A 19,119-nucleotide genomic window follows, 5' to 3' on the forward strand; every position below is an offset into this window, starting at 1 on the left:
GTGGTGCTGGGCTAATATGTCCGCTACAACCCGAGACGTCACAAACACGCGTCATCATTCCGCGACGTTTTCAACAACAAACTCCGCAGGAAATTTAAAATTGTAATTTAGTAAACTAAAACGGCCGTATTTGCATGTGTTGCAATGTTGAGATTTCATCATTGATATATAAACTATCAGACTGCGTGGTCGGTAGTAGTGGGTTTCAGTAGGCCTTTAATCGTGTCACACCGTTTCTTTTTTCAGTTACCTAGTACCTGATTAATTGATTGATTGATTTATTGACACTTTTATTAGTAGATTGCACAGTACAGTATACATATTCCGTACAATTGACCACTAAAAGGTAACACCGGAATACATTTTTCAACTTGTTTTAATCGAGTTCCACATGAATCAATTTATGGTACCTAACAGGAAGTTGGAGTGACTTCAACATAAAAGCGGTCAAATTCTCTATTAATGGGAAACTACGTGAGGGTTAAGCTAAATTGTTGAGTTTATTGTAAAACATATATATTTGGTTGTAAAAATACATAGTTTTTCACAGAGCTAAACGAGCCATTTTTGTGTAAGTGTCCATTATACTTTACTTTGAAAGCAATATCAAACTACAACATGTTTAAAGATGGCGGTGAACTTTATCTTAAAGGCCTACTGAAATGAGATTTTCTTATTTAAACGGGGATAGCAGGTCCATTCTATGTGTCATACTTGATCATTTTGCGATATTGCCATATTTTGGCTGAAAGGATTTAGTAGAGAACATCCACGATAAAGTTTGCAACTTTTGGTTGCTAATAAAAAAGCCTAGCCTGTACCCGAAGTAGCAGACGATGTGCGCGTGACGTCACTGGTTGTAGGTCTCCTCACATCCTCACATTGTTTACAATCATGGCCACCAGCAGCTAGAGCGATTCGGACCGAGAAAGCGACAATTTCCCTTTTAATTTGAGCGAGGATGAAAGATTCGTGGATGAGGATTGTGAGAGTGAAGGACTAGAAGAAAATAAAAAAAAGACGAGTGCAGTGGGAGCGATTCAGATGTTATTAGACACTTTGCTAGGATAATTCTGGAAAATCCCTTATCTGCTTATTGTGTTACTAGTGTTTTAGTGAGATTATATAGTCATACCTGAAAGTCGGAGGGGTGTGGTGACCGCCAGTGTCTCTGAGGGAAGCCACGGAGGATCCAAGAGAGTCGCAGCTGCCTCTTTGACAGCTGCAGGAGGAACGACACAAGCTCCGCTCATGTCTACGGTAAGAGCGGACTTTTTACCACCATTTTCTCACCGAAACCTGCTGGTTGACATGTGGTAGAGAACCATGTTAGCTTGACCGCTCTGTTCCATATTAAAGCTTCACCGTCATCTTTAGGGAATGTAAACAAAGAAACACCGTCTGTGTTTGTTTCGCTACAGCCGACCGCAATACACCGCTTTACACCAACATCTTTCTTCTTTGTAGTCCACCCATCCATTTTCTACTGCTTATTCCCTTTTGGGGTTGCGGGGGGCGCTGGCGCTACAATTGGGCGGAAGGCGGGGTACACCCTGGACAAGTCGCCACCTCATCGCAGGGCCAACACAGATAGACAAACAACATTCACACTCACATTCACACACTAGGGCCAATTTAGTGTTGCCAATCAACCTATCCCCAGGTGCATGTCTTTGGAAGTGGTAGGAAGCCGGAGTACCCGGAGGGAACCCACGCATTCACGGGAATGACATGCAAACTCCACACAGAAAGATCCAGAGCCTGGATTTGAACCCAGGACTGCAGGACCTTCGTATTGTGAGGCAGACGCACTAACCCCTCTGCCACCGTGAAGCCCCCTTATTAATTGAACAAATTGCAAAAGATTCAGCAACACAGATTTCCAGAATACTGTGTAATTATGTGATTAAAGCAGACTTCTTATAGCTTGGATCAGGCTGGAAGAACATGTCCGCTACAACCGGTGACATGTTCATGCGCGTCATCATTCCGCGACGTTTTCAACACGATACTTTGTGGGAAATTTAAAATTGCAATTTAGTAAACTAACCCGGCCGTATTGGCATGTGTTGCAATGTTAATATTTCATCATTGATATATAAACTATCAGACTGCGTGGTCCGTAGTAGTGGGTTTCAGTAGGCCTTTAATGGTGATTGTTGATTGAAAAAAATACATGTTTTATAAACCTTTATTTATAATATGCGTTTCTTTCTGCTGAGCTCGCCGAGTCACTGTCACAAAAATGTGTCAACTTTTAAACCACTGCATGCCAGCAAGGCCTTTGAGGTGATAGATTCCAGGATGCATCTTAAGAGGAATGCCAGCATCCTGTCCGTCTGTCTGAGGAAGTGTGGACTGCTTCCTGCTTCCTGGTATGTCTTTTTCTCTTTGTGCCAGGCAGAGTTATACTGTAGCTATGGAGATCTAGACCAGGGGGTCCCCAAACTTTTTTCACTGAGGTCAACATACTGAAAAATCAAAGCATGAAGGGGCCATTTTTAAATTTAAAATTTTCAAAAGCATTACAGTGTATATATACAGTGATGTGGCAAGCTACAAATCCAGTCGTGAAATGTCCTCGCTCCTAAATATTAAAGAGACAATTGTTGGCTTTCTTATAAGAAAATGGAAGAGTTTGGGAACAACAGCAACTCAGCCACATACAAGCCAAATGTTTTATTTAACAAGTATATTCAATATTGTTGACCTCTACACAGTTTGAACAGTAACACTGTGTTTGAATATAGAAGAATAAAACACAGTATTTTAAAGGCCTACTGAAACCCACTACTACTGACCACGCAGTCTGATAGTTTATATATCAATGATGAAATATTAACATTGCAACACATAGTTTACTAAATTGCAATTTGAAATTTTGCGCGAGGTATCCTGTTGAAAACGTTGCGGTATGATGACACGTATGATGATGCGTGCGCGTGACGTCACGGACCAGCTATAAGTCGTCTGCTTTAATCGCATAATTCCACAGTATTCTGGACATCTGTGTTGCTGAATCTTTTGCAATTTGTTAAATTAATAATGGAGACGTCAAAGAACAAAGATGTAGGTGGGAAGCGGTGTATTGCGGCCGCCTTTAGCCACACAAACACAGCCGATGTTTCCTTGTTTACATTCCCGAAAGCTGACAGTGAAGCTTTACTATGGAACAGAGCGGTCAAGCGAACATGGTTCTCTACCACTTGTCAACCGGCAGATTTTGGTGAGAAAATGGTGGGATCAAGTCGGCTCTTACCGTAGTTACGAGCGGAGACCTTGCGTCGTGCCTCGCCTCCTGCAGGTGCGGACTCTCTTACCTCCTCCCAAAGGCCGCCCCCGACTGTCGGATGCTTACACCGTGGAGGAGGGGAAAAAAGAAAAAATCTCAGCCCGACTGCCTTGCCTCGTCGAGAAACGTGGCTTCCATCGAAGACACTGGCGGTCACCACACCCCTCCGACTTTCAGGTACGACCATATAATCTCACTAAAACACTAGTAACACAATAAGCAGATAGGGGATTTTCCAGAATCATCCCAGTAAATGTGTCTAATAACATCTGAATCGCTCCCACTGCCCTTGCCTTTTTTTTTCTTTCTAGTCCTTCACTCTCACTATCCTCATCCACAAATCTTTCATCCTCGCTCAAATTAATGGGGAAATCGTCGCTTTCTCGGTCCGAATCGCTCTAGCTGCTGGTGGCCATGATTGTAAACAATGTGAGGATGTGAGGACATCCACAACCCATAAAGTTACGCGCACATCGTCTGCTACTTCCGGTACAGGCAAGGCTTTTTTATTAGCGACCAAAAGTTGCAAACTTTATCGTCGATGTTCTCTACTAAATCCTTTCAGCAAAAATATGGCAATATCGCGAAATGATCAAGTATGACACATAGAATGGACCTGCTATCCCCGTTTGAATAAGAACATCTTATTTCAGTAGGCTTTTAATCAAATGATTATTTGATGTACAACCAGATGGAGCCCACGTACCACCAGTGGTACACATACCACAGTTTGAGAATCACTAGTTTAGGGTGAAATATTTATGTACCTTTCTGTTGGTTCCACATTCGTGGTCAACTTGATTCCTTAACTCGGGGGTCTGCAACCCGCGGCTTTAGCGCCACCCTGGTGGCTCCCTGGAGAGTTTTCAAAAATGTATGAAAATGAAAAAAGGTAGGGGAAAAACATATTTTTTGTTTTAATATGGTATCTGTAAGAGGACAAACATGACACAAACGTTCCTAATAATGAGAAATCCCACTGTTTAACTCAATCAACAACATTTTATTCTACTAATTACTGGAGTCCTTGAACTCACCGTAGTTTGTTTACATGTACAACTTTCTCCAACGCTGCCACAGAAAGACGTGTATTTTGCCACGCCTTCTTTGTCTCATTTTGTCCACCAAACGTTTTATACTGTGCGTGAATGCATAAAGGTGAGCTTTGTTGATGTTATTGACTTGCTGGAGTGCTAATCTGGCATACTTGCTAATCAATGTATTTTGGCTAGCTGTATCTCATGACACATCTGTATGTAATATTGGCTGCATTTCTTTTAGTTCTTTGTGTGCCATGTTGTTCCAGACCACAGCAAATGTTACACAGCTTGCAAAGATTGTAAGAAAATCCATTAGAAGCCTTCCATTTTTTTTTACCTTGGACACACACATTTATACCTTTTGCCATTCTGAGCCAGCCAATTCCGGGAGTTATCTCACCCCCTGAGAAGCCTCCGTTTTACAAATGTTTTCTAATGTTGTAGAAATGTGTAGAATAAATATTAAATGTCAACATTTCTGTCAACAAAGATTTGCATGAGCATGCGACAATTAGTCATTTTGATAGTAGGGTAATATAGACACTCATGTGTTGCCTTCATTATAACACTTATATAAGACTTTTAATGTCATTTTGATAGTCGGCTTATATAGCTAATTTAGACACTTACATCATGTGTTGCCTTCATTATAACACTTATATAAGACTTTCAATGCCATTTTGATAGTAGGCTAATATAGATCATTTAGACACATCATGTGTTTCCTTCATTATAACATTAATATAAGTGTTAGAATTGTGTTATATTTTTTTCCAAGATGGCGCCGCTGTAGTGGCTGCTGTTGGCAGGAGCTCTGTGCGCTTGTGTTCCAGATGTGTGAGTGTGTGTGTGCGTGTGTGTGTGTGTGTGTGTGTGTGTGTGTGTGTGTGTATGTATATATATATGTATATATATATATATATATATATATATATATATATATATATATATATATATATATATATATATATATATATATATATATATATATACGAATGTATGTATGTATGTATGTATGTATATATATGTATGTATATATATATATATATATATATATATATATATATATATATATATATATATATACATATACATACACCCAGCAGACGATGGTGTGGAACACCATAGAGGCCACCACAGTGTATATGTCTCTTTTATTTTTTTATTCATAGCTGTAGCTCTGTTCTTTTAATGTCTTTAATGTTCTTTGTGTTCTTTGATGTTTCCCCCTTACACACAAGTGTACGTGTGCTTTGGCTATGAGTTGTTTTTTCCTTGGCCTCAGTTGGGCCCTGGTTTAGACCGTTTAGTTTTTCTGTTTACCTGTTTCTCACCTTTTTTGTAAGGGGTGCCGGAAGTTGGCAGACCCGTCAGCGATCCTGTTCTGTCTCCCTGTAATGTTTGTCTGATCTTCAATGGGATTGTGCTGAACATTTTAATTTCCCCTCAGGGATTAACAAAGTATTTCTGATTCTGATTATAAGGCTTTTAATTTTTTGCTGCTCCAGACCGATTGTTTTTATTTATTTTTGTTCCACTATGGTTCTTTCAACATTTTGGGTTGCAGACCCTTGGCTTAACCGAAGCTAATTATTCAGGTTTAATAATATTCCCTTTGAGCTAAATATGAATCCATGAGTGAAAGAGTGCAGTCCAGTGTTGGTCCAGCCTCCAGCCAGCAAGTGGATGGTGTCCACTCACCCCAGGATGCTCCTCCCCCCTTCAGGCTGTCCAGCTCTGGTGTTCCTCTCTGCCCTCAGAATCTTTAGATCTGGTTCCATGGGGAACCACTTCACACGCTACTGAGCGCTGCCCACTGGCGTTCCACATCGACGGAATTAAAAGAAAAGTGGAATTGATGGATCAGTGCTGAGCCTTTGGGAGTCTTCTTACCTTAATCAATTTTTTTGAATGCATTTTTGATGTTTCTGTCCGTGGAATGATGGTTCTGGTGGTGTTTGTGGTTCCCCTGCTTGTTGTTGGACTGGAAGTTGTCGCTGGTAGGAGACAACTTTTACCTATCATTCTTTGCACGTGATGACCTTGTGCCATCCTCACTTGGGATGCTGACCTTATTTAGTGTTTGACATGTTGAGCCGATGTGTACAAAACATATTTGTCGTTCAGCTGTTACAATACGCTTCTTTTGTGTTTTTGCACAACTTAGTTTTTTTCCACTTAATGTCTGATCCAGTGGGAGGAGGGAGTAGGGGAGGGGGGCATGCCTGTATCCTCCGAAACAGGAACCCCACCTAGGCCGCGCTATTCAGCCTGACCCGGCCCATCTTTTCCCGGCTTCCTGTTTTGACACAGCGCCCGCCATTTTGCTGCCGCTCTGGGAACATTTGGCAAGCCCAAAAACATGGCGCTAAAAGCAAAACATTTTCAGATATTTTTGGACAATTGTATCCTTCCAAATAGGGATGGGGGCTTTGGCCTATAATGCGATATAAATTGCATACTTTGGTGATAACGATATATACACGATACAATATTTGGTTTGTAAATGATAATACAATCGAGTTACAAAGGCTCTTAATTGGTTTCTGACGTATTCAGTACAATATTGTGCCCTATTATTTTATTCATCTTCTATTGTTTTGGATGATACTAGAAATGTGGGTATCAATCCAAAACCAAGTAGTTACAGAGGCAGTATTGGTCACAGCAATACTGGTACTGAAATTTAAACATTTCAAGATTATTGAATGATTACATTTTTGATGACAATTATATTTTGACAAAAGGATGACAATGTAACAATATCTATTGCATATTTAAATCATTTAGTACTACTGGCTGTGATTGAAATATTTTGGTTTTTGCCCTCAAAGCCCTGCTGTGCTCTGGGACCTATTTCCTGAGTTTGTAAACAATAATAAAAATGACAAAAGTTGGTAATAAAAACGATTAATTTATCCACTGTACTACCGACCATATACTGATACTTTACTCATTATCGTTTCTATCGATATTTGTATTAATCCGCCCATCACACCACATTGGAGAGAACTAGTGTAACAAGTTACATGTAGAAAAGCTACGTAGCCTAAATACATTTTCCAGTAGCTTCACTACTTTTTGAACGAGTAGCGATTCCTGTAGCTTAGCTATTTTTAGACCCAAGGAACTCGGTAGCTCACATCAAAGCTACAAGCTACAAAGAGAGAAAAATAACTTTGAATCAAGGCCAAACATTTATTTAAGGGAGAATACAATGACCTGGATGAATGAGAACATCCATACATACGGAGGAAATCCATGACGATGAGTTGGTGTTCCTATGATGAGTCACAATTGGCTTAGGTTAGGACGAATCAGAAACTGGCCAATCAGAGGCTAGATAAGATTATAACAGACATGCACTCAGGTCACATGACGACGAGGAGATCGGAGACATAGAGACGCTTCAAGCTGACTACTCAGAAAAATAAAATGGAAGAGGAATTATCTCCTGCAGATTAGATTTTCCCTTTATAGTCCATCCATCCATTTTCTACCGCTTATTCCCTTTGGGGTCGCGGAGGGCGCTGGTGCCTATCTCGGCTACAATCGGGCGGAAGGCGGTGTACGACCTGGACAAGTCTCCACCTCATCGCAGTCCCATTATAGTAATGAACAAAACAATGCGTGTCCTTAGCCATATTTAGACAAATGTATTCGTTTAGAGAAAACAATGTCAAAAACCTTAGTTTTTAGTTGTTTACTCTGTAAACCAAAGTCATACCACAAATCCAACACACATTTAAGAACATACATTAAGGTGTATTGAGTTCATGAAAGGTTTTACTGCACATAACCGTTACCAACTGTTCCTAAACAACACAAAAGTCATTGTTTTTGTTTTTTGTCGAAATATAGATAATGCTGTTTTTTTTTTTTTTTTACTGTAGGGATTGAAAAAGAATAACATTATAGGAGTGAGCCAAAGAAAAGGCAATTTAAAATAAAATAAAAAATACAGGAGTGCGGGGACCACTGGATGTAGTTGTAGGGTTGTAGTTAAATGACAGATACTGTAGTTAATATTAATGGACCCTGTTTAGTTCCCTTTGTAGACTCTCAGTTACATTACCATTGACATTATACATGTAGGCCCATAGATATAAATGCTGTTAAATGGGTGTCTATAGTATTGTACATGTATGTATATGTGTATGTGTATGTATATAAATGTGTGTGTGTATAAAATGTGAATGTGCATATATGTGTATATACATACTAAAATACCCTGAAGAGCAAGGAAAACTGCAAAACAGGCGTGTAGGGATGATATAGCCTCTTGTGTATTTTCCTGAGCTAACGTATATTCCGCGCTACCCCGGTATTGAGCACTGTAAAACGGATAAACCGCAGAAACCTCGACTATATATAAATGATAAATAAATAAATGGGTTGTACTTGTATAGCGCTTTTCTACCTTCAAGGTACTCAAAGCGCTTTGACACTACTTCCACATTTACCCATTCACACACTGATGGAGGAGGGAGCTGCCATGCAAGGCGCCAACCAGCACCCATCAGGAGCAAGGGCGTAGTGTCTTGCTCAGGACACAACGGACGTGACGAAGTTGGTACTAGGTGGGATTCGAACCAGGGACCCTCGGGTTGCGCACAGCCACTCTCCCACTGCGCCACGCCGTCCCCATACATATGTAGCTTTGCTATGTAGCTTGTAGTGGAGATTGCTACAATTCTCTGAGGATAGCTTCCCTTGTAGCTTAGCTCCATTTAATCGGGAGTAACTTGTAGCTTTGCTTACTACATTTTCAAATAATCTTGCCCATTACTGGTGGTTAGCATATCGTCCTGCAGTGTGTAGTGTAGTATTTGAGCTATTCCTAGTCCTCCAGTGATAATATTACCTGTAAAAAAAACTTATACTGTGGAGGGACATTAGCGGCTAGCAACGATACTACAGTACATGTCTGTTTGCTTGTTTATGAATAGTTGATTTATATAGGCTAGTAAGGTAAAGTGTTGTACTTGACAAGTTTCGGCTACTTTGCTTCTGCAGCCTTCATCAGAGGTGTCACGTGATGAAGGCTGCAGAAGCAAGGTAGCCGAAACTTGTCAGGTACAACACTTTACCTTACTAGCCTATATAAATCAACCATTTATAAATACAAGTCAGTAGGCTAAATGAACCTCTTCAACATGTTTGCTTGTTGCTGTCAAATTTGCACGACACAGCTAAAATGTGTCATCAAATTGCATGATCAGGATATAACGTTAGTATTAAAAGCTTAACTCTTCCAAATTGGGATTATTTATATCATATATTGTGCAACCCTACTTCCGAGTTTGAGGAAGGCACTTTTCTGCTTTTGGACGAAGCCCATCAAATACCCGAGCCACAAAATTAGCGACCTCTGACATGTCAAAATGAATGTTTTGTGTAGTTTTTTAATCATTTTGAGTCTTTGCAGTAATGCTTTAGCACTTTCTTCCCTTTAAAGCCACAGAGCTGCGCTTCATGCCCGACCCGCCGACGCTGAACATCCACGGCGTCCACAGGATTAACAAATCCGACAACCTGGAACTTACATGCAGGCACGTATATACACCATTGGGAATTTTGACCTTACCAAAGATCACCCTCTAACTGTTTCGCCACTCCGACAGAGGTCGTCAGTACCTTGGGTGGTCCACCCCTCCTACTAGCGCTCACTTGTCCACCAGCGACTGCAGCGGGTCGGGACTCTTCTGCACCACTTTGCGGATCTCCAACGCCACCGTCAACGAGACTGGGCAGTACCAGTGCTCCTACCGGGACCTCCAAGTGGAGGATGGCAAGACTTCAGTGGCGGTTTACGTGTTTGTTCAGGGTATAGATGGAGGAGATGTTGATGATATATTATACATAGGAACAGCATGGTGAATGGTAAATAAACACAGTAGACTAAAGCATGAATTTTCTCCCGGTTTCAGACTACAAGACACCATTTGTTCCTTCGGAGAAGGAATACGAGGTGGTGGTCATCCGTGAAGGCGAGCGAGTGGTCATTCCGTGTCGAGGATCTTTGGAGAATCTCAACGTGACGCTTCACACTGTAAGAAACATGGATTTGAACTATTTTGTTCTTTAGGTCAGTGTGGCGCTAAAACACACACTCGACGTACAAACGGCGTTTTGATCTACGTTACCAGTTACACACATTGCCGATACATAAAAAGAATTTAATGACTTTTTGTCAAGTAATTTTATAAAACGTACATGTTTTTTTAAAGTTATCACAGTAAATAGGGATATTCCTGACTGCTTATTCCAGTGGTTCTTAACCTCGGTTCGATCAAACTCTAGGGCAGTGGTCGGGAACCTTTTTTGTTGAGAGAGCCATACAAGCCAAGTATTTTAAAAAGTATTTCCTTTAGAGCCATATAATATTTTTTTTAAGACTGAATACAACTAAATGCATGCATTTTTAAGTAAGACCAATATTTTTACAGTATAAATAAGTCTCTTATTCCTTTTAATAACATTGTTATTCTGAAGCTAACCAACAATAAATAAAATACTTCTTACCATTAATGCGACTTCTTGAACAGGTGCGGTAGAAACCGGATGGATGGATTAAAGTGCACGAGAATGTTTTATATTTTGAAGGTTATTTTTAACACTGTTATTACCAGCGAAATTACTCACTTCTTACCGTGTTAAGCAATGTCAGCTAAGATTTATCTGAGAGCCAGGTGCAGTCATCAAAAGAGCCACATCTGGCTCTAGAGCCATAGGTTCCCTAGCCCTGCTCTAGGGGTTCGGTGAGTCGGCCTCAGGGGTTCGGCGGAGCCTCCACCGCGGAGGTCAAGACACACCCGACTAATTGTGTAAACAAAAACTTCTCCCTATCTGCATATTATGGATGCCCCCAAACAATGTTCCCTCTAATTTTCCATCTGATTTGCATTTGTGTGATTTTTTTGTGAGTTCATGCACTGTGTTAGTTTTGTTCTTCGAACAAGATAATGTTCATGCACGGTTCATTTTGTCCACCAGTAAAAAAAAAACCTAACTTTGTCTTGAATTTGAAAAAAACAACAACATTTTGGGGGCGATGCGGTTGGGAGTGCGGCCGTGCCAGCAACCTGAGGGTTCCTGGTTCGATCACCACCTTCTACCAACCTCGTCACATCCGTGTGTTATTGAGCAAGACACTTTACCCTTGCTCCTGATGGGTCGCGGTTAGCGCCTTGCATGGCAGCTCCCGCCATTAGTGTGTGAATATGTGTGTGAATGGGTGAAAGTGGAAATAGTGTCAAACAGCTTTGAGTACCTTGAAGGTAGAAAAGCGCTATACAAGTATAACCCATTTACCATTTACAGTGGGGCAAAAAAGTATTTAGTCAGCCACCAATTGTGCAAGTTCTCCCACTTAAAATGATGACAGAGGTCTGTAATTTTCATCATAGGTACACTTCAACTGTGAGAGACAAAATGTGAAAAAAAATCCAGGAATTCACACCAAAAAGTTCTATTTTGGTTTCATCTGACCACATGACATTCTCCCAAACCTCTGCTGTATCATCCATGTATCCATTTTGGTATAAACTCAACTTGTCGTGTTTGGAGGAAGAAGAATACTGAGTTGCATCCCAAGAGCACCATACCTACTGTGAAGCATGGGGTTTGAAACATCATGCTTTGGGGCTGTTTTTCTGCTAAGGGGACAGGACGATCGATCCGTGTTACGGAAAGAATGAATGGGGCCATGTATTGTGAGATTTTGAGCCAAAACCTCCTTCCATCAATGAGAGCTTTGAATGATTGCCCAAAACCTCCTTCCATCAATGAGAGCTTTGAATGGTTGCCCAAATACTTATTTTCCACCATAATTTACAAATAAATTATCTAAAATTCCTACAATGTGAATTCCTAGATTTTTTTCTCATTTAGTCTCTCACAGTTGAAGTGTACCTATGATGAAAATTACAGACTTCTGTCATCATTTTAAGTTGGAGAACTTGCACAATTGGTGGCTGACTAGATACTTTTTTGCCCCACTGTATTTTTAAGGGTTTGCTGAATGCGTATATGAAACTTTTGGGGTTCGGTACCTCCAACAAGGTTAAGAACCACTGGCCTTATTCATTGTAAATCTTATCGATCTTTGTTGTTGTTGTTGTTGTTTTTATCTAATGGATTTTATTGTTTTGATTTCGTACGGTGTCCTTGAGTGCCCAGAAAGGCGCCTCATAAGTAAAATGTATTGTTATTATTTATGGAAAAGAAAACATTTAATTGGGAGATATACGCTTTACTTGATGGTAACATACTATACATCAGGGGGCTTTACCTTTTTCAGGTCAAGGACCCCCAAATTGATGGACAGAAGGAGCGGGGATCCCCACTCATATATAATGTCCCTAAAATAATGTTTGTATTTTACATTAAATGTACCTGGATATTTTGCAATACTACCAATATTCAAATAATAATACTGTGCCGCTATTAGTTTGCTGGCAACTATCGCTCTAATCGCCAGCTAGCAACTAGCATGCTAATTGCTAGCTGACAAGTAGTGCGCTAATCAGTAACTGACAAGTAACACCCTAATCACTAGCTGGCACTTTTTTGTTAATTGCTAGTTGAAAACAAGAGTGTTAATCGCTAGCTGACAACTAAGGTGTTAATTGCAAACTGACAACTACAGTGCTAATAGTTAGTTGGCAACTAGATCGCTAATCGCTAGCGGACACTGGTTTGTTAATACCTAGTTGAAAGCTAGTTTTGCAATCGCTAGCTAACAACGAGCGTGCTATTCACTAGCTGGAAACGATGAGGCTAACGATGAGGGCTCTCATCCTTAGCTGGCAACTACAATGCTAATCGCTAGCTGGAAACTACAGCACAAATTGCTAGTTATCTTAAAGGGGAACATTATCACCAGACCTACGCAAGCGTCAATATATACCTTGATGGTGCAGAAAAAAGACCATCCATTTTTTTAACTGATTTCCGAACTCTTAATGGGTGAATTTTGGCGAATTAAACGCCTTTCTGTTTATCGCGCTGGAAGCGATGACGTCAGAATGTGACGTCGCCGAGGTAACACACCCGCCCTTTTCATTTTCAACACATTACAAACACCGGGTCTCAGCTCTGTTATTTTCCGTTTTTTTGACTATTTTTTGGAATCTTGGAGACATCATGCCTCGACGGTGTGTTGTCGGAGGGTGTAACAACATTAACAGGGAGGGATTCAAGTTACACCACTGGCCCGAAGATGCCAAAGTGTCTGCCGCCAGACCCCCATTGAATGTGCTGGAGTTTCTCCACATTTTACCGGCGGTGCTAAAGCAGACATGGCACAGAGATGTATAGATAACCTGCAAATGCATTTGCAACGCTAGTCAACGAAATCACAAAGGTGAGTTTTGTTGATGTTGACTGCCAGCTAATCGATGCTAACATGCTACGCTAATCGATGCTAACATGCTATTTACCGGCGGTGCTAAAGCAGACATGGTACAGAGATGTATGGATAACCTGCAGATGCATTTGGAACTATATTACGTTTCATTCCACCCACATTTAATGCGAAAAAAACAGTTACCAATCGACGGATTTAAATTGCTCCAATGTCAAAAGATGCGAAAGTCCTGATCGTTTGGTCCGCACATTTTACCGGCGATGCTAACGCAGCTATTCGGCCATGCTATGGCTATGAATAGCATCAATAGCTATTCGCTCAATAGCTTCAGTTTCTTCTTCAATATTTTCATACTCCAACCAGCTGTTTAAATACATGCGTAATCTGTTGAATCGCTTAAGTCGCTGAAATCCGAGTTTGAATCCGAGCTAATGACACTATATCTTGCTGTGGTATTCCCATTGTTTGTTTACATTGGCAGCACTGTGTGACGTCACAGGGAAATGGCCAGTGTCTTCGCAGAGAGCGAAAATAAGGCACTTTAAAGCTTTATTTAGGGATATTCCGAGACCGGTAAAATTTTGAAAAAAACTTCAAAAAATACAACAAGCCACTGAGAACTGATTTTTATTGTTTTTAACCCTTTTGAAATTGTGATAATGTTCCCCTTTAAATGCTAACCTGAGTATAATAATATAAGCATTCATTTATGTTATATGTTTTTATTTTTTCACGTTCGACTATATGACAATGTGTTGACTCAATGTGCATGTGTATTTTGTGTGGAAGAATTTCAAGGACATCTGCAGTACCTCTGTGGAGTCCTGACCTCTGCTGTACATATCAAGGCATAATAGTAACGAAAAGTGAATAATTGATTGTATTTTTAATAAATCACATAATTGAGAGATACTGGACTTTAAAAAACAACTACAATACCAGTAACAATTTATAGTACGTGTACAGCAAAAATTATACAACACGGTGGTTAAGAACGCAAAACACACTTTTTTCTCCGCAATAATTGCAAACAATAAAAATAAACCGAGAGTCCTTTTTGCAACAATTAACCATTTGTCTAACCCTGATTTTAATACTATACCTCGCACACCTACGGACTCCCTTTGTGAGCAGTTTGCAGACCAAGCATCTTTTTACTTTAATATAATTTCTATAATGGCCTTTTCTTTCACAAAATTCACAAAAAACTGTATCAAACCAAAATAATTACAAAATTGGGGCTTCCGTGTTTTTCAATGAAAAGCAATCCAAATTTAACATTAAAATTTTGATAAAGTAAAACATAGATTAAGTAAAATGTAAATGATGTGACTTAAAATACAATTACATTACTTTGTTAACATTATGTTTAGGTGGAAAAGTTATGATTGCATGTTAAGTTTCTCCATCCGACTCTGCACTTCCATCATTCCATGGACACAACATTTTGCTGTGGCTATAGGAAAAAAAAGCACAGAGCGTCATAATTTATGTTAGAGACCGGGAACCATATTTGGACACCAAAAACAAGGCATTCGAAGCAAAATATGCCATTATTTATATGATCTTGTCTTGTCTGCCTCTCTCCAAACTCTGCAAATCCCCTTCTCTGTCAGAAGTATCCAGACAAAGAATTTCAGCCTGACGGCAAAGATACCCTGTGGGACGCCAGGACCGGTTTCACCATCCCCAGTCACCTAATCAGCTACGCCGGCGTGGTGTCCTGCCAGACTCGAATTGAGAACGAGACCTTCAAGTCCCCGTTGTACATCGTCGCGGTCGTCGGTGAGTGAGTTGAGGGTAAAAAGGAAAATAACAAAAAAACGCAGAGGTTCGGACCGAAGAACAATGCCTGCGTCTTCCCCTCCCTCTTCCGCAGGATACAAGATCTATGACCTCACCCTGACCCCCACTCGAGTCAGGCTCTGTGTTGGAGAGCGGTTGATGCTGAGTTGTACTGCGCACACTGAACTCAACGTCGGCATTGCATTCAACTGGACGCACACCGGTCTAGCCTTGGACAGTACCACCGATACCCACACACAATTGGTAGTTATCTATATCTATCTATATGTTTGTCTGGCTAGACCAGGTGTCTCTAAGTTGCAAGCCAGGGGCCATTTGCGGCCCACAGCTTGTAGTGTGAGAGAAAAAATGAAAGACAACCCACTTTATAACATGATAAAGAATGTTTAAGGCTACTGTAATCCCTTGTTTATCGCTGTTAATTGGTTCTGGATATGACCGTGAACGTCGGAATCATTAATTATACATCAAATTTTTTCATAGCGTTTAAAAAAACAGTTTGTGACTTTTTAAATACATTTTTCAACATTATCAGAGCCCTCTATATATGAAATAACATCCTTTAGTGACTTTTACACTCTTTTAATGCATTATAGCAATGCTTTCTGAGGCTGAGCCAATCAGTGGTCACGATATCAATCAATCAATCAATCAATGTTTATTTATATAGCCCTAAATTACAAGTGCCTCAAAGGGGTGCACAAACCACGACGACATCCTCGGTATGGCCCACGTAAGGGCAAGGAAAAACTCACCTCAGTGGGACGTGGACCATGATGACTATGAGAAACCTTGGAGAGGACCACATGTGGGCAACCCCTCCACCCCCCAGCAATGGATGTACTCTGATTGGTTTGGTCTCCTTTCGTGGACAAGACTAAATTTTGTCTTGATATTTGTAGATTATTAAGTTATTTATATGCATAAAAATGCATAATTTACAACAAACTCATTGTATAATGTACTTTAAAAAAAATATAAAAATACGCCCCCAAAATCCACAATATGGTGAAGCCGCAATGTGACGGGAACAACTCTAAACTAATAAGAAAAATAAAGGTTACGAGAAAAAAAATTGTAATATCTTTGATAATTACCTCTATGCTACTTAACCTACAGTAGACTGATATATTCAATCCATCTGTCCACTTTAAAATTGTGTCCTTTTTATGTTTTTCTCCGAAGGCCCCAGAGAGCGTTTCAGGGTCCGCCCACACCACAGCTCACAAGAAGAAGCTGTGGAACTCGCTGGAGTTGTCCAACACGCTCATCGTGGACAACGTGACGGTGGAGCACTCTGGAAAATACGTCTGCACTGCCTCTAGTGGACAGATGGATATAAGCGCATCGTCTTTCCTCGTCGTTTACGGTACCTTGCCGTTTTAAAAACACAACAATAGACCTGAAAAGGTTTCTGAGTTTGTGACAATTCCTGTAATATATTTTTGATTTCTGCAGAGAAGCCTTTCATTGAAATGAAGGAGCCATGGACGAAGGTTTGGGAAGTCAATGTGGGGGATCAGTCTTCCACAGTCATACCTGTCAAGTATTCGGCATACCCTGAACCCAGCTTTAAATGGTAATCCTTGTTTATATACTTTACTGACACTTAACATTTTAGCGGGCAGTTTATTTTATTTTGTCAGGGGAGAAAATCATAGAAATGTATGCTGAAATATACTTTAGAGTAGTCGGGGGCTGATCCACTAAGGTTTGCGTGTACTAAAACGCGTGCAAACGTGATAGCGCACAGGATTGTGTTTCTCCAATGAGCAAATTGGCGAGCACATTCCATTTAGCGTGTCTGTTCATGAATATTCATAATATATGCTGATTATAAGAACACGCTTTAGTAGGAGGAGGAGATATAAATATAATCCTTTAGCACTCGCATTGAGATTTATCACACCTAAAAGTGTTCTCCAGCTGCTGATTTGGGTTTATATTTAGCATGTCTAAAATGTGCGTGCAAACTGGCACATTTAGGCACAAATGGCCTTGGTCAGAAGGAGAAGAGGGTCTTCTGTAATCATAGCTTTGTCAGAAATGACAAAATATGAGACATAACTGTGCATACATTTCATATTGGAGCTGATGAATGACAAACGAACACTAAAACCATGTGTGCTGGTGTTTTTTTTTAAATAGCGTTCGTTTTTTGTATATTGGTGACGTAACATTAATATATCTCCTATATGATAAAACATCTTACAACATTAATTTTCTTGCCTCTTGCTGTGGATCACAAAATCTAATTTTCTTTCGGGAATCGATGAAATAATATCTAATCTAATCTAATATAATTGCGGGTGTTGTGGCAAAAACACCAGGCTTGCAGTCTTCTAGAGTTCACCTTTGGGGTGCTGAAAATAGGTTCTGTTGTCTAGTTCTTCTTTCTCTCATGGCTCTTGGTGAAGGCAGTCACAGTCCATCCCTATCCGTATTTGCCCTGCTTGCCTCTGTCTGTGGGCTTCACGGTGGCAGAAGGGTTAGTGCGTCTGCCTCACAATACAAAGGTCCTGAGTAGTCAGTGTTCAATCCTGGGCTCGGGATCTTTCTGTGTGGAGTTTGCATGTTTTCCTGTGAATGCGTGGGTTCCCTCCGGGTACTCCGGCTTCCTCCCACTTCCAAAGACATGCACCTGGGGATAGGTTGATTGGCAACACTAAATTGGCCCTAGTGTGTGAATGTCAGTGTGAGTGTTGTCTGTCTATCTGTGTTGGCCCTGCGATGAGGTGGCGACTTGTCCAGGGTGTACACCGCCTTCTGCCCGATTGTAGCTGAGATTGGCACCAGCGCCCCCCGCGACCCCAAAGGGAATAAGCGGTAGAAAATGGATGGAAGGGCCTCTGTCTGTTCCTGTCTTGTCTAAATTTTAAGAGCGTCTCTTTCGGCGCATATCTCTGAAATCTAAACATCTAAACATGGAATTGATCAACTGGAATTTCAACTCAATTGAAAAGGTCTTCTTGATGAGGAGCAGAAGTTTTGGGGAACCTGCCTGTCCTGATGGAAAGTTTGCTGCTGGGTACATGAGGGACTTGTGGGAAAAATGGTGGGTCCTTTGCTTTCCGTCAAGGACGTAGAATATATCTATTTGTAACTCTGATCATAGGGCATCTGCTGATTGTGCTGAGCCTTCCTTTGGTGTAACAACGAATTTGTGAGACGATAGCTGCAGTTCAAAGGGCCTAAAAGCGTCTTGTCGCGATGGACGGTATGGGTAGGGCTGTGGGAGCACAGACTGTGGCGATATCGGAATTAAATCACAAACTCAATAACATTGTGGGGAGGCATTCTGGAATGCAAAAATTGATCAACTTGAGAGCCAGAATGGACGATTAAGATCAGACAAACCATTATAATGTGTCTGGCCGTCTAGAAAACAACAATAATTATCTACAATTCGACTCTCTGCAAATGGCCTTGTCGAGGCCATGCCGTAAACATGCCAGCGAGGAAAGCACAGTGATAGCTGCTCGGAATTCCTCCCTCCTTCAACAACACCTGAGAAGTGGAGCTCTGTTCATCATGCCTGCAGAGCTACTCCAGGCCTATAGACATTACACACACATACCATGGACTGCCATACATAAATATGCACACATACC

General features: G+C 40.7%; 1 protein-coding gene across 4 annotated transcripts in view; it reads left to right on the plus strand.

The window, feature by feature from the left end:
- The window catches only part of kdr (kinase insert domain receptor (a type III receptor tyrosine kinase)), a 56,485-nt gene that overhangs the window by 7,650 nt on the left and 29,716 nt on the right, over positions 1-19,119 (plus strand). For 2 of the 4 annotated variants that reach the window (XM_061888619.1, XM_061888622.1), the window contains 7 exons: positions 9,791-9,884; positions 9,957-10,159; positions 10,263-10,384; positions 15,319-15,487; positions 15,582-15,751; positions 16,694-16,877; positions 16,967-17,087. In XM_061888619.1, the coding sequence (XP_061744603.1) occupies positions 9,791-9,884; positions 9,957-10,159; positions 10,263-10,384; positions 15,319-15,487; positions 15,582-15,751; positions 16,694-16,877; positions 16,967-17,087 (1,063 nt within the window). Of the gene's footprint in view, positions 1-6,080; positions 6,333-9,790; positions 9,885-9,956; positions 10,160-10,262; positions 10,385-15,318; positions 15,488-15,581; positions 15,752-16,693; positions 16,878-16,966; positions 17,088-19,119 lie in introns of those variants that run through there. The other 2 variants (XM_061888621.1, XM_061888620.1) reach the window with 2 other exon arrangements.

The sequence above is a fragment of the Nerophis ophidion genome, linkage group LG26, assembly GCF_033978795.1.
Source record: "Nerophis ophidion isolate RoL-2023_Sa linkage group LG26, RoL_Noph_v1.0, whole genome shotgun sequence".
In the NCBI taxonomy this organism is placed as follows: domain Eukaryota; kingdom Metazoa; phylum Chordata; class Actinopteri; order Syngnathiformes; family Syngnathidae; genus Nerophis; species Nerophis ophidion.